Source organism: Mauremys mutica, chromosome 24 (assembly GCF_020497125.1).
Source record: "Mauremys mutica isolate MM-2020 ecotype Southern chromosome 24, ASM2049712v1, whole genome shotgun sequence".
In the NCBI taxonomy this organism is placed as follows: domain Eukaryota; kingdom Metazoa; phylum Chordata; order Testudines; family Geoemydidae; genus Mauremys; species Mauremys mutica.
This window is the reverse complement of record NC_059095.1, coordinates 10,819,718-10,835,194: the sequence shown is the minus strand read 5'-3', so window position 1 is coordinate 10,835,194 and position 15,477 is coordinate 10,819,718. Positions and strand designations below refer to the sequence as shown.

The following is a 15,477-nucleotide window of genomic DNA, read 5'->3' as shown; positions in this document are numbered from 1 at the left end:
GTTGCTGCCAACATCTGCACCTCTTCTCACTTTCACATCTCTCAGTGAGCATCGCCATTTGCCATTGATCATGATATGGTCAATCTGGTTCTTATCTCTGCCATTTGGAGAACACCATGTCAGCTTGTGAATTTCACCATGTTCAAATAGGGTTCTGGGGATGACTAGATCATTCACATTACAGAAATCAACAAGCAAGATTGGACTCCGAGTACCTTTCCCAGACCTGAAGAAGAGCTCTGTGTAACTCAAAAGAGTGTCTCATGTCTCTCTCACCAACAGGAGTTAGTTCAGTAAAATCTTTAGGTTTTTTTAGGAAGGTAAGTGAAATTGTGCCTTGACTGGCAAATTTTCATGATATTTTGCTAGTTGTGTCAGGTGGTCGGGAAAGGGGTCACTGTATCATTGAAGAACCCTTTCCTCTAGTGGAAGGAGAAAGACTAATTTGGCTACTGAATTGTTTCTCCAATTATTACCTAGCATTCTGGTTTCTTCAAAGGGCTAGAAACGCAACAAACTGCAGTACACTAAAAGGAATAACGTATATAAGGATGTATTTCACTGAATAATTTTGGAGACAGACCACAAGAACAAATTTTAAGAGACCTGATTCATGGTATCAGAATCACTAAATGAAATGAAAGCATTTTTTATATAAGTGGCAGTAAAACTTAATGGAACAGTCACATTAAAGTTACATACCTTACTTGTTACTAAAAATAACATAAAAAATACCAGGCTTGTAGCTGCTCGAGGGTTCCAAGGTCTTGGCACATGCAGCCCCAAGTGATAAGGAACCTTCAGAGGCCATTCTGAAAGGATTTGAAGTTTTAAAACTAACTTTTCACAACTCCTGCTGGCATTTCACTCAATGGACAAAGCACTTTGGTTAGTTTATAGTGGAGATCCCTCCAAATTCTTAGCTAGGGAATGTCCCAGCAGATCTCACATTGGAAGCACAAGACTCCAAGAATGGAACTTTATGACGGTACATCTGAAGAAGAGTGGTACACCATCAACTTAAATATTACATGTCAGTCTGAAGATTGCTTACCACTAATGTCACAAGTAAAACTCAAGATTATTATAGAGACAAATGGAAAAATATCTGTTGTCTAATGTATGTAGTTAGTTTCACTGTTTTCCCCCATATAGTCAGTCAATTTCCCCTGTTTATGTGAGTCTTTCAAACAGTAACTGGAAAGAGATTTTTAAAAATGGGAAAGTGTGATTGCAAAACGAGAAAGTGTCAAAGAGACTCAAAGGAAGATATAGCACCTGAAACTATTTTTAACTCATTTTTTAGAGTGATTAGATTTCAAGTTGATGTCCCTTTAGAGCCAAATTAAACCAACCACTAGAAAAATTAATGGGAACAATCCTGCACTGGCAGGAAGATGAGCTGAATAATCCAGATGTCTCTCTTATTTCTACCTTCAATGAAAGTGTATGCACACCCGTGTGGAGTGGGAGTGGCCAAAAGATCCCTAGTGTCCTAATCTCTCACTAATAATAATCATTTGACACAATTAGAATTCACAAAGATTTTTTTAAACAATGCATACAAAGATGATAGCCAAAATAAAGTGAGTAAATGTAGTAGTTTACTGTAAGTGACAGAAGCAGCATGAAAAGATTTAGAAAGTGAATAGTAATGCCTGATATTTTGTCAATAGTAAACATTAAGGGAGTCTGAAAATTTGTGATGCAAGGATCTGATTTTTAGGAATGTAATGTACCAAAAGCTAAGCGATTATTTAAAGAAAGTCACAGAAACCTCATGAAAGGCTAAATTAACTTGTTCATCCACCTGTGAAGTTTCTGGAAGCTTCTAAGAATATTTTCCTGGAGCCAGAATATCTCTAACTCAATATCACCTAGCTGTTCTATAAACTACTCAAGAACCAGGAATATTATATCATTTCATACTACCTCCCTGATTCATTCCTTCTACCATACTACTAGTTGGTAGTTCAAAGCCTGCACCATTATAGGATTTATATTTTACAAAGGCTGACAGAGGAATAAAGGAATACAGCTCCATTATGCCAAATACTGCCTTCACAACCTAGCTGAAGGTTTGGCTACCATTTGTGATCCATCTGATATTTGTTTTTCTTCTACAACTATATTAAAAACAGAAACTTCAAGCTCAGATTTATGTCAAGTTTTCTTAACTGTATCATGCAAAAATAGTTGGCAACGTTATCCTCCCAGAAATGCCATGGGGACAAAACAAGAAACAGTTCCCAGTAATCCCCTCTACATTCCCCCACCACTTCTGGATTGCACAACAACAATGCAAACCACAATCATTCAGTATGTGCACCATTTACCAGTTAAAACTATAAATACATCCCCTCTACAATGCACTTTCTGGGCGAGCAAGTAGCAACAGAATAGCTCTGCTAACACCACATTTAACAGATAGGCAGGAGCCAAGTCAACTTTCATGTTCTAGAGTATGCCCCTCCCATAAAGCCAAATACAAAAAGTGGTTATTTGTAAATCACTTGATTTATAAAAAAAATCTTCTACAGTCTGGATAACCTTTAGTCATTGTCTGTAAGCCCTAATTCTGAGATTTATTAAAAAAACTGGCAGGGCCATGGAACTCTGTTTTCACAAACAGGTCAGTGAATCAAAAGCATTACACCCCTCAAATAAACTGACAAAGTTAAAGGTGAACCATGAAGTAACTGTGAATTAAATAAGTTTCTGTGCTGAATGCCCTCTACCAGACAGGTTGTTGCAGAGACATTCAGCACAGAAGTGTTTAAGTTGTTTAAATAAAATTAAACTAATTGCCTCTTGAATCCTCTTAGTACTTCCTGGATCACCAATGTATCCCAGAATGCAAGATCACAAACACCAGAAGTCTTATTGCAACATATGTAATCTATACTTGTGATGTTACAGCATGATGCTATTTGATATAGCTCCAAGGAACCAGAAAGTACCAGGAGAGTTTCAAGGCAAGAAGTTTTAAAAGGTTACTTACAACTTATTTCTGTGCTGAAAGTCTCCCACAACCTCGTTAGTATAGCATGCAGAAAAGAAATATGCTTAACTCAAATTTCCCTTTTGCTTTCAAGCTCATCTTTAAGTACGTCTACTTTGATCATTTCTAGTTGTAACATAAAAGTGTGTTCTTATTTTCCTAAGCTCTATCAACAAATGAAATAAAAGCTGGCTTAAAATAGAAAACTAGAGACATACTTTTTCCCTCAAAAAGTTTCTAGACAATATATTTACACAGATAGCTAAGAAAAAGAAATAATTAGGAAGGTATTGTAGCAAGAATTCCCTTGCAAAGCATTAATTTTAAGAAAAATAATGTAAGAATTCACTGGATCCCTGACTGCTTTCTTCAGTGTTAAAATAAGGGACAATTGCAGTCACTCGTCACTTGGATAACTAAATGCATTAGGTATCTCCCAAAGCAGTAGGTGGGCAAACAATGCCAGTCATCTCACCAGTATATTTCAAAGGAGGAAAGTCAGAGAAGTCAACTCTAGTGTTAATTACTACCGAATCAGATATCCAATATCAAGCCAAATTCAAACTCTTCAGCAAACAACCATTTTGGAGACTGCAAGCTCTTGAATTACTGTTCAGCCTAAAAGTATCAATGCAGAGTAAGTGCTTAGTGTTCAGTAGACTGTTTTTCATCTCCAGTTGAAAGTGTGATATTTAACATTATTTTCCAGTTGTGCAGTGCTAGTGTGACAGACTATGCAAACATATCACTCAGCTATAACTAATTTTTAGTACAGACTTCAATAGATAAAGTTATACCAACATTAGCAGGAAAGGCAATTTTTTTTTAAATATTTCCCTTTAAAATTAAAAGGACATCTTTCTAGTATTTTACACATTTTGCCCAACCCTCCTTTTTCATTTTTCACTAAGATTTAATTTAGCAAGCTGTTTTCAAAATAATTTTTTTTTCCTGGAACAGATTCAAAGTAGAATCTAAGAATTCTTTATGCTACTGTATTTCTGTAGTCTATTCAAAACAGATTCTCTCATTTTTACACCTTTTAGAAGAAAGTTATAAAATTGTGGGAATTGAGCCCTGTTCTGCAGCTGTAGAAATCTGGCAAAAAAATACACACTATTCTGTAAGTGGAATTTTATTTAGCTGAAGTTTTACATCAAATCCCCCAACCAAAATCTCCATTGAAATCCTCTGAGATGCTTCTTTTTAAACAGCCCATCTAAAAAGATGCATTAACTCTGGAACACGTCTACACTATAAAGACCACACCATACCATGCTGGAAGAACTGGACACATCATCATTAAAAGAGGGCTCTATCTTGTGCACAAGAGCTCACTATGCCTTGCTACAATGCTCCTCTGGCCAAGCCTCTAGCAGTTTAGTCTATCAATGCTTCAAGATGGGACTTCACCACGTCCCCAGAGTATTAACCTTGTCAGGAGCCAAACAAGTTGTCAATACCACCCACAGATTTGTATAGTGTAGATGAACCATATGTTTTTAAAGCCCTGTGTACATTCATAGTATTCTGAAAGTGTTGTAACATGTCTCCTAGCTGCAGGTAAAATATCTGATAACTAAGCAAAAGGAATAAAATCAAGAAAGGCAAACAAGAGACCAGCCTATGTACCAGGTAGCAACCCTAACTTTTTCATATTACCTCCCCAGAAGAAAGTACTGGACAGAATAGTCAGATGGTGTGACATACACACGAGAGCTTACACGCTAAGAAAATGGATCCCCACCCCCTTCTTTTATAAGGATTCTCTGTTCTGTGCCCCATTATGACGACTGCAGCTGCCATTCAGTTATTAGTCTGTAGCCCACTGAACAGTTAGTTACAGGTCTCTGTGCCCAGTCAGCAAAGCATTACAGCCCCAGCTCTAGAGCCTGGTTCTTCGGCTCAAGCTGTAGAGACAGAGGCTTCCTGCTCTGGAGGTGCCAGTGGGGGGGGACACACACAACGCTGGGTGCTCAATGGCCTACATGTGCGCTAACCCACAACTGCCCTGCAGCCATTCCAAATGCCCTCCTAAGGGGCAGAGCCCCACACACACCACGTAAGGCAGGCCTGAGATTCAAACCATTTGGGGGGCTGCATTCCCAGACTGACTTGGCATCTAGTCAGCAGCCTGGTCTCTCGTACCCAGCCACAACAGGCCTGGGAACCAGCTCTGAGTCCCTGCAAGGGAGGAGGCCCAGCCTCCTGGAGGTGTCGGTGGGGGGTTAGTGTGGAGGGCCCAGGGAGGGCGGGCAGGCGATAGTACGGCAGAGGGAAGGGGGGGCCCCTCCGTTTCTTGCTCCCCTGGAGTTAGGCAGGAGCTTGTGGGAGGGTGAAGGGGGAGCAGAATAGGGGGAGGGAGGTGCCGGCCCACACCACCCCGTATCCACGGCGGGGAGCGCCAGCAGAGCCCCCTGCTAGGCGGGACGAGCCCGGGGTGCGAGCCGCGGTTCCCTCCGCCCGAGCCCCACCTAGGGGCCGGCCGGGAGCCCCGCTCCGCCCCCGGGGCCGCTCCCCCGGCCGGTCCCTACCTGGGGGCCGGGATGCTCCGCTCCTCCCCCACCCAGGCTCGCCCGGCCCCGCCGCCCCTCGCCCCCGCTCCCGCCCCGGCCTCTGCCGCCCACCCTGTGGGCCGGGCAGTCCCGCCCCGAGCCCGGAGGCCCCGCTCCCGCTCCCGCCCCGCCGGCCCTCGCCGCCCACCTGTGGGCCGGGATGCGCTGCGAGCCGCGGCCCTTGCCCACCAGGAAGTGCACGTCGCTGAGCACCTCGTTGTTGAAGAGGAAGGCGAAGCGCTCCTGCACGGTGGGCTTGGTGGCCTGCCAGTTGTACACGGGCTCCCGCTGCAGGGGGCCGCCCGCCCCGCCCAGCGCCGGCGCCGAGCCCGCCGCGCCGGGACCCCCGGCCGCCGCCGCCGGGTTGCCGGCCCCGCACTGGTTGTAGGTGAGGCCCGGCGGGGAGGCGGGGGCGTTGGTGCAGGCGGCGGCGGCGGCCGCGGCCCCGTTGCCCGGAGGCGGCGGCGGCGGCTGCGGGCCGGAGGCGGAGAGGCCCCCGGGGCCCCCGCCGCTCCCACCGGCCGCCATCTTGTGCGGAGGAGGCGCGGGAGGGGGAGGGCGGCGCTGCAGCAGCACCAGCAGCACGAGCGGCGGCGGGCGGGACACGGCGGCGGCGGGGCCCGCCGAGGGGGAGGGGGCGGCGCGGCTGCTGCTGCTGCTTATACACAGGGCCGGGCAGCAGCGGCGCATGGGGCTCGGGGCGCGGCGCCGGCCGCGGGTGGGGAGCGCGCAGGGGGGCGGGGCGTAGGGGGGTGTGGGGCTGGGGGGCGCGCGAGGGGTGTGTCTGGTGTGAGGCCTGCGGGGGCGGGGGTAGAGTTGTGGGGACGGAGGATGGGGAATGGAGGCAGGGCAGGAGGCGAGGCAGCAGGAGGGGGGGATGTGGGAGACATGAGTGCAGGGGTTGGAGGGAGGAGTGTGGGGGATGGGGGCAGCAGGAGGGTGGGGGAGGCATGGGGAAGGTGGAGGGGGGGCACAAGGAATGCAAGGAAAGGGGTGTGTCTGGTGTGAGGCCTGCAGGGGGGAGCGGGAGGGGGGGTGTGGGGAATGAGGAGGGTGGGGGATGGAGAGGGTGCTGGAGGGCACGAGGGAGCGGGGTGGAGGGAGGGGGATGGGGGCATGAGGAGGGAGGGGGCACAAGGAGAGGGGATGGAAGGTGGGGGGGCACGAGGAATGCAGGAAAAGGGGTATTTTAGGTGTGAGGACTGCAGGGGGACCAGTAAGGAGGGAGGGGCGTGGGGGGAGGGGAGAGGTGGGAGCGGGAGGGAGCGGGTATGTCAGATGTGAGGCCTGCAAAAGTGAGGGGTGTGGGGGCCTGAGGAGTGCAGGTGGTGGGGGAAGGAGTTAGGGGTTGGAGGGAGCCATGCAGTGGGGGGGGCCAATGAACTCCCTGCTATTTCCACCCTAGTGAAGACCCCAGGTGGGAACCATGGGGACACTGTCACAGCTCCTCTCTGGGAGGACATAGCTCTTTTTTTTTTAATTAGGGGGAATTAAAGCTTTTGGGGACAAAACAGCTCCCATGGGGGGCTGTGGGAAGGTTACCGTTGACCTTGCAAGTCTGGGCCCACAAGGTGGATACCTCTGACCCTGGGGGTCGATGGCTTATGGGGAGGAGGCAGCTCCTCCGGAAGGTTAGGTAGCCTGTTGGGGACACAAAACACTTCAGTTTATCTCCTGAAGAATAAGCCTAATGTAACATTCTTTGCCCAAGTGCAAACCAGCCCTTTCTAAAAACCAGGCACCCAAAACTTCATCAAGGCTGTGTTGATTAGTGTTCTGTAATCCCTTACAATCCTTGGGCCAAGGGACTGATGGTCTGTGGCTGATGTACTGGCTCATTTGGCTGTCTTCCTCATCTCCAGAGATACTGCCCTCCAATAAACTGATACTTCATGCTTAACATCTGCTACACTTGCAGATGTAGAGCACTTTGAGTTAAACCAGCCTTCGGAGAGCACAGTAGGGAAAGTGCTGCAATCTGTCCACACTGACAGCTGCAAGCGCACTGGCGTGGCCACATTTGCAGCACTTGTAGTGGCACTGGGAGCGGTGCATTATGGGCAGCTATCCCACAGAGCACCTCTTCCCATTCTGGCGCTGTGGCTTGTGGGAAGAGGGCGGGGCATTCTGGGTCCTGTCCCAACGCCCTGTGATGCATCAGTTCGCATCCCAGCAATCCCTGTGCTTCTGTCCACATTTGGCGCCATCGTTCAACGTTTTTTGTGCTACATGCTCTGTCTTCCCTTTTGGTCTGCGGGAATGGATCCCGAACTGCTGAGGAGTATGCTGACAAGTCTTGTCAGCACGTCACGTTTGGCAGTCGAGCTATTCCTTAAGATCCAAAGTGACAGTGAGGAGTCTGACGATGATATCGAATCGCATAACGTGTATGACACGAAATTGCTTGTGGCATTCATGGACATGCTCAGCACCGTGGAATGCCACTTTTGGGCTCAGGAAACAAGCACTGAGTGGTGGGATCACATCGTCATGCAAGTCTGGGATGACAAGCAGTGGCTGCAGAACTTTCGGATGAGAAAAGCCACTTTCATGGGACCGTGTGAGGAGCTCGCCCCCACCCTGCGGCGCAAGGACACGAGATTGAGAGCTGCCCTGATGGTGGAGAAGCAGGTGGCTATTGCAGTCTGGAAACTGGCAACTCCAGACAGCTATCGATAGGTCGCGAACCAGTTTGGAGTGGGAGAGTCGACCGTTGGAATCGTGTTGATGCAAGTTTGCAGGGCCATTAATCCCATCTGGCTTAGAAGAACTGTGACTCTGGGTAACGTGCATGACATTGTGGCTGGCTTTCACAAATGGATTTCCCTAACTGCGGAGGGGCGATAGTTGGGACACATATTCCAATTCTGGCACCAGCCCACCTAGCCTCTGAGTACATTAATCGGAAGGAGTATTTCTCTATGGTTCTCCAGGCACTTGTGGATCACCGTGGGCATTTCATTGACATTAAGGCAAGCTGGCCCAGAAAAGTGCACGATGCAGGCATCTTTCAGAACACTGGCCTGTTCAGGAAGCTGCAAGCTGGGACTTTTTTCCCGGACCAGAAGATCACCGTAGGGGAAGTCGAAATGCCCATTGTGATCCTTGGAGACCCCGCTTACCCTTTAATGCCATGGCTCATGAAACCCTACACAGGGAGACTTGACAGCAGCAAGGAGCAGTTCAACAACAGGCTGAGTCGGTGCAGAATGACTATGGAGTGTGCTTTTGGCTGTTTAAAGGGCCACTGGCACTCTCTGTATGGGAAGCTGGACCTGGCCGATGACAACATCCCCACGGCGCGTGCTGTACCCTCCATAACGTTTGTGAAGGGAAGGGTGAAAGCTTCACTCAGGGATGATACTTGGAGATTCAACACCTGGAGGCTGAATTTGAACAGCCAGAGAGCAGGGCTATTAGAGGGGCCCAGTGTGGGGCTGCAAGGATTAGGGGATGCCTTGAGGGAGCAATTTGAGGCTGAAAGCCACCAGTAATGTCTGGTGCTCTGCACAGGAGTGAAGTGCAGTGGTTCCAATGTTAGTATGAATCTCTGTTTGCTCCGCTGACTTGCAGTGCCTGTTGCTCTCCTGAGCTAAGGTATCTTACTTTATGCGATAAATAAAGAATGTTTTCAAAGCCAAAAAAATCTATTTATTGAAAAGAAACACAACTGCTAGGGAAACAGAAAGGGCAAGGGGGTGGGGTGGGGAACGATACAATCACAGATTTGCATATGTCCTGTTGTCATACTCAGCCTTCCTGTCTGGAGTTCTGTGCAATGAGTGCTGCACTTCAGGCTGGCTGTACTGCATGGTGATGGGGGTTGAGTGCAGTGGGTAAGGGTGGTAGTTTGCAGGGCTGGGTGGTGAAGCTACAGGTGTTGGAGGCAGCTGGTGGAGATAAGAACCCAGATGTTGGGGAAAGTGGGTTGGAGGTGACATGGAGGCACAAGGGAAAGAGTTTTGGGACAAGGGCTGTAGGAGGGGGCGGGGGTGGTAGTACTCTGCCTGCATGGCTACGAGTGCCTGGATCGAGTCCGCTTGACACTCCATGATGCTTATCAGCCGACCCGTGCTTTGCTGCCAGAGCGCTGCGCTTTTGTGCCAGCGATCTGCATTATGGTGGCGGATCCTCCTTTAACTCTTCCTCCACTCCTGCACTTTTAGATTCTCATTAAGTGACTGCTGCATTACTTCATGCAGCATGTCTTCTTTGCTTCTACGTGGCCTCTTCCTAATTCTTTGCAGTCTTTCGGCCGGTGATAACACGGATGGCTGAGATCTGAAGGTTGCATCTGTAAAGCCAAAATGCAACACTTAACAGAGGCAGCATTGTTCACACCAGACAGAGCAATGATTCCCCCGTACTTAAGGGCAAGCACAGTCTACACCAGGGGTAGGCAACCTATGGCAAGCGTGCCGAAGGTGGCATGCAAGCTGATTTTCAGTGGCACTCTCACTGCCCAGGTCCTGGCCACTGGTCCGGGGGACTCTGCATTTTAATTTAATTTTAAATGAAGCTTCTTAAACATTTTTAAAACCTTATTTAATTTACATACAACACTAGTTTAGTTATATATTATAGACTTATAGAAAGAGACCTTCTAAAAACATTAAAATGCATGACTGGCATGCAGAACCTTAAATCAGAGTGAATAAATGAAGACTCGGCACAGCACTTCTGAAAGGTTGCCGACCCGTGGTCTACACAATAGCATAATTTGCCCATCCCACAGTGAGCGCACATAACCCACGAAGCCCCAAAATGGTGAGTAAGCACAGGGTCAAGGGGGACTAATGGTTTCACGGCTGTACTGTCCTCTGGGCTTCTGTGCCTTGGGGAGAGCCAACAGCTGCAGGAGGCCCCTATACTGAACACTGTCCCCACATTTTCCACAGGAGTTCGTCCTGGAAGATATCTCGCTGCTGAGGGTGACCTGGGAAGCAAGGGAGGGTCTTCTGCTACAATGCGGCTTCCGCCCTGGCCCATGTGCAGCTTGCCTGTGTGCAGAAATGGTCCCCCCACCCCTCATGGCACAGTGACGCAGACTGTTAGCCTGACTGGGACAAGGACCACAGTGGCTCTCCCAAGAAACTGCGCAAGCGCATTGCCCAAGTTGTGGATGAGACCTTTGAAGAGATCACTGAGTCTGATAACCGCGATGTGAGAGAGCACATCAACGCCCTATTACGCATCTAGGCATGCATGCAGCCCTAACCCTCCTCGCCCCAAGAGCCTGCACCGAATAACTTCCTTTCCAAAATAAAAGCCGCTTACCAGGCACTTCCTCTGGTGTTTGTCCTTCCCCAAGCACCGGCCACTGCAACTGGCAACCTTCCTCCTGGCTTGAAAACAACTCCTGGCTGCATGCGTCTAGGGATTCCGGGGTGTCTTCCTCCTCCTCAGCACCCTCACTCCTGCTTTCCTCCTCCTCCTTCTGCCTTGTTGAACTGGGCTCTGAAGTGTCCATGGTGGTACTCGGAGTGGAGCTGGGGTCGCCCCCAATTATCACATCCAGCTCTTTGTTGAAATGGCAGGTTGCGGGGGCAGCACCAGAGTGGCAGTTTGCCTCGCGGGCTTTGCGGTAGGCATTCCGCAGCTCCTTCACTTTAACCCTGCACTACACTGCATCCCGGTCATGGCCCCTTTCCATCATGTCCCTTGATATCGTAATTCCTACAGCTGGAGCGCAGCTGGGGCTGGACAGCTTCCTCCCCCCAAACACTGATGAAGTCCAGCACCTCACCATTGTTCCATACTGGGGATCACCTGGCGCGTGGAGGCGTGGTCACCTGGAAAGATTTGCTGAGAGCACTCCACGCCTAGCTGAGCAAACAGGAAGGGGATTTTCAAAATTCCCAGAGAATTTAAAGGGTGGGTCTGACGGTTGATCACCTGAGAACAGGCAGTAGAGTTCAAAGTGATGACCAGAGTGGCTAGAACAGGCATTGTGGGACACTTCTGGAGGCCGATCAGAGCGCGTTAACAGGCCAGGGCGTCCGCACTGGCGCTGCGATGCTCCAGTGGGGGCACATAAAACGTTATTCCACTCGCCGAGGTGGATTACCACGCCCGCTCTAGCCGCGGAGTTAGAGCGCTCTACGTGCCTTGCCAGTGTAGACACGTCATGAGTTAGAGTGCACTGGGCTGCTTTAATGTGCTCTAACTCACAAGTGTAGCCATGCCCATAGTGTATTTCACACCAGTCTTGCACCTCACTCCATTACATGCTGCTGTGGCCATGGAGATCCTGTGGGAATGTGGGTTTTCTCCCCCACACTGCACTGCAAGATAACACAGCAGGCTGTGCATGCTGGCTGGCAGATAAGAGATTATCTGCTAGCCAGCTGGTATTCCTTACATAGAAAATGGCAGGGAGGTCAGGAGGAACCTGAAAGGCAGCAGATGGGTAGGTGCAGAGAAGCGCAATTGTAAGATCCTATATTGGTGCAAACTTGGTAGCCGTTAAAGCAAGGTGATTTATTTATCACAGGGAAGAGAATAACATTCCCCACTCCTCTCTGTTATCCGTTCTGTGGATGACATTCTGTCCATGGATGTGCATGCATACATATTTGAGAGCAGACTTTTCGTCCTTGGTTCCACGTGTCGAGTAACTGCTCAGCCAGGAGGTATATTTTCTTCCCCTTGTTTTTCTGTGGTTTTGATTATTGTTTGCTTAATACACGATGACATGCTGTTTATATTGGTCCAAAGCTCCAAGCCCTTTGTTTGTTGCAGGAGTTGCAAAGATAAATCACTGCATCAGCCATTGCTAAGGAATACTGCATTACTGCATTCATCTCTTAGGGCGTGTCTACACTGGCACGTTACAGCACTGCAACTTTCTCGCTCAGGGGTATGAAAAAACGTACCCCTGAGTGCAGCAAGTTTCAGTGCTGTAAAAACAGTGCACCCGTGCTGGGAGCTACAACCCTCATAGAGGCTTTAAGGTTGCCAGTGTAGACTAGCCCTTAGTATCAAAAGCTTACAAACTCATTTGGTGACAAATATATGGAGTCTGCTGTGTGACATACATTGACACTGAACAAAGAAGAATGACAAATTCTGCTGGATGTGTGACTAAAAATTAAGAGCCCAATCTTGCAAACACACACATATATGTAAAAAGATCAGGTGGGTGAGGTAACAGTTTATATTGGACCAACTTCTGTTGGTAGAACAGACAAGCATTCAAGCTTACACAGAGCTCTTCTTCAGGTCTGTGAAAGGTACTGAGTGTCACAGCTAAATACAAGGGTGCAACAGATAAGGAGTTAACACATCTTGTAAGAGGCCGTTCAAGGTGAAATGGGCAGTTAAGACATCTACAGTCATAGGACAGAGAAGGGTGAGTGGGTTACAAATTGTTGTAATGTGCCATAAAGCCAGTATCTTTATTAACTCCATATTTTTGATGTCCAGCAGAGTAATGAATTTAAGCTCCGAGGCTCCTCTTTTGAAGGTGTTGTGCATGTTTCCGTTGAGGACAAGGACTGAGAGGTCAGATATGGAGGGATTGTTCTGTGAAAAGTGTTAAGCCAACTTGTGGAACTCCTTGCCTGAGGTGGTTGTGAAGGCTAGGACTATAAGAGGGTTTAAAAGATAACTGGATAAATTCATGGAGGTTAAATCCTTTAGTGGCTATTAGCCAGGATGGGTAAGGAATGGTGTCCCTAGTCTCTGTTTGTCAGAGGGTGGTGATGGACGGCAGGAGAGAGATCACTTGATTATTACCCGTTAGGTTCACTCCCTCTGGGGCACCTGGCATTGGCCACTGTCAGTAGGCAGGATACTGGGCTGGATGAACCTTTGGTCTGACCCAGTACAACCATTCTTATGTTCTTATCAGGGACAGTATTTTTGTCTTTTATCATTATTCTGTATGAGTTCATTTGAGAGCGTAGTGATTATCTCATTTCATCCACATATTGGGGCATTTAGTGCACTGCACGAGGTACACCACATGTGATAGGCCTGTGTAGGAGCTATGGATCTTGAAAGGTGTGTTGTGGGGGAGGGTGTTGATCATGTTAGCAGTGGAGATATGTCTGCAGGTCTTGCATCTGTTATTATGGCAGGGGTTGGTGTCACTTTGAGTTGGTGTGTCTTGGATTGTTTGAAGGCCAGAAGAGGGGGCTCAGGAAAGATTTCTTGTATGGATTGAAATTGTTTAATGATACTCCATATGGGTTCCAGCGTTGGGTGGCAGGTGACAACGAGGGGTGTGTGGTTGGAGATAAAAGACATTACCTCATCCACCTTGCTCTAATATCCTGGGACCAACACGGCTCCAATACCATTGCAAACAACATGTAAGTTATGCACATGCATAGTCCCCCATTGACTTAAGAGAGACTGCTCATATGATCAAAGTTAGTGATTGCAGGATCAGACCTTAAATTCTGCTCTCAGATACACTCATGGCAAGGAGCAGAATTGGCTTTAATATAGATGATCTCTGGATGGATTATAATTACTGAGTTTGTTACATTTAACAAATATGTTGCCTCTTTTTTTGTACTTGGTTTGGTGGCTACTGAGATTTGATGGTCCAAGAATTAAATAAATACAAGCATTACTTTAAAGAGACACTTTTTTATTTAAAAAATATATTTCTCTCATTCTAATGTAACAGAGCAATGAACATGAAAATAAGTTTTAAAACCTCATCTGTGTTCTGGCTTTTATGCTGTTTGCTCAACACCTTGCAGGATGGGCCATTTTGCTGGATGTGCTGTTTTTGTGAATCTTTGCATAGTACTATTTACTGTCACAAAGCTAGACCCCCTAACACTGCATAATGCAAGTAGCAACACAAGAAGCTTTCCAACTGCAGTCACGTTTGTTTTTCATGTTTCACGCAGAAGATGAACATTAGGGGGAGCTAAAGACCGCTGCATGAATGCGAAGCTGAATCCTTCCCAGGCCGTCAGATTATAGTTTAGGTTAGAGATAAGGGATTATTGGACACTGCGATGAATCTTGTCACTTGTTAAAAATTCATATACATTGTTGGTAACCACAGGGACTGCACCTTGCCACGGTGGGAAGGGTTGTGTGTTCCAGTGACCCTGTGAGCTAGGCCTGAAGAAGTTTAAACTCCCGGTAGGGCTACACAAGCCAGACGTGTCAAAAAGGGTAGGGACGAGATGGAAAGCAGTCCATTGGTTTTCCAGGTTTGGGGTGGAGTGATAGGCCAATAACCTATCCTGGCAAAAAAGTCAAGTTACAGAAAGACAAGGCAGCCATTCTGGCAGACAGCATGAACTCAAGTGCAAGCCTTATATGTCCTGAAAAGGGGCTAGGTAGTGGAGTTATGTAGGAGAGAGACTCCCCCCCACACACACACAAGTGTCTTGGGCTGTCTTACTTTTTGCATAGGTTCCCCGCTGATTGCTCAGGGGGATGATGTGTGTTTACTCATTTTCCCCAGATGTAGTTCCCCAGACTCACTGTGTTCCTGTGCCCAGTTATCCTCGACAGGTGGTGATGTCACAGATGTGGCTCACCCTTACCCCCAATCCCATGTAGGAAGGGGTATTCACCACATGTCAAATCTGAGAGTTCATCCCCTACACCAGTGGTTCTCAAACTTTTGTACCAGTGACCCCTTTCACATAGCAAGCCTCTGAGTGCGACCACCCCCTTATAAAATTAAAAACACTTTTGTATATATTTAACACCATTATAAATGCTGGAGGGAACGCGGGGTTTGGGGTGACAACTCCTGACCGCCATGTAATAACCTCGCAACCCCCTCAGGGGTCCCGACCCCCAGTTTGAGAACCCCTGCCCTACACTGACTTCTATCCTGCAGCCCTTACTTGGGCAATACTCCCATTGACTTCACTTGGAGGATCAAGTCAATTCATGACTACAGCCGCCGTCCATTGTATTATATATTATTTTCCCTTCAAC

At 48.0% G+C, this 15,477-nt stretch overlaps 1 protein-coding gene across 3 annotated transcripts in view; it reads right to left on the bottom strand.

Moving 5' to 3' along the window:
* Positions 1–6,104, bottom strand: part of BTBD2 (BTB domain containing 2) — a 40,558-nt gene extending 34,454 nt beyond the window's left edge. For all 3 annotated transcript variants that reach the window (XM_044998855.1, XM_044998857.1, XM_044998856.1), the window contains exon 1: positions 5,705–6,104. In XM_044998855.1, coding sequence (XP_044854790.1) covers positions 5,705–6,084 — 380 coding nt within the window. In that variant the 5' untranslated portion in view covers positions 6,085–6,104. The remainder of the gene's footprint in view (positions 1–5,704) is intronic.
* Between the last annotated feature and the right edge of the window lie 9,373 nt (positions 6,105–15,477).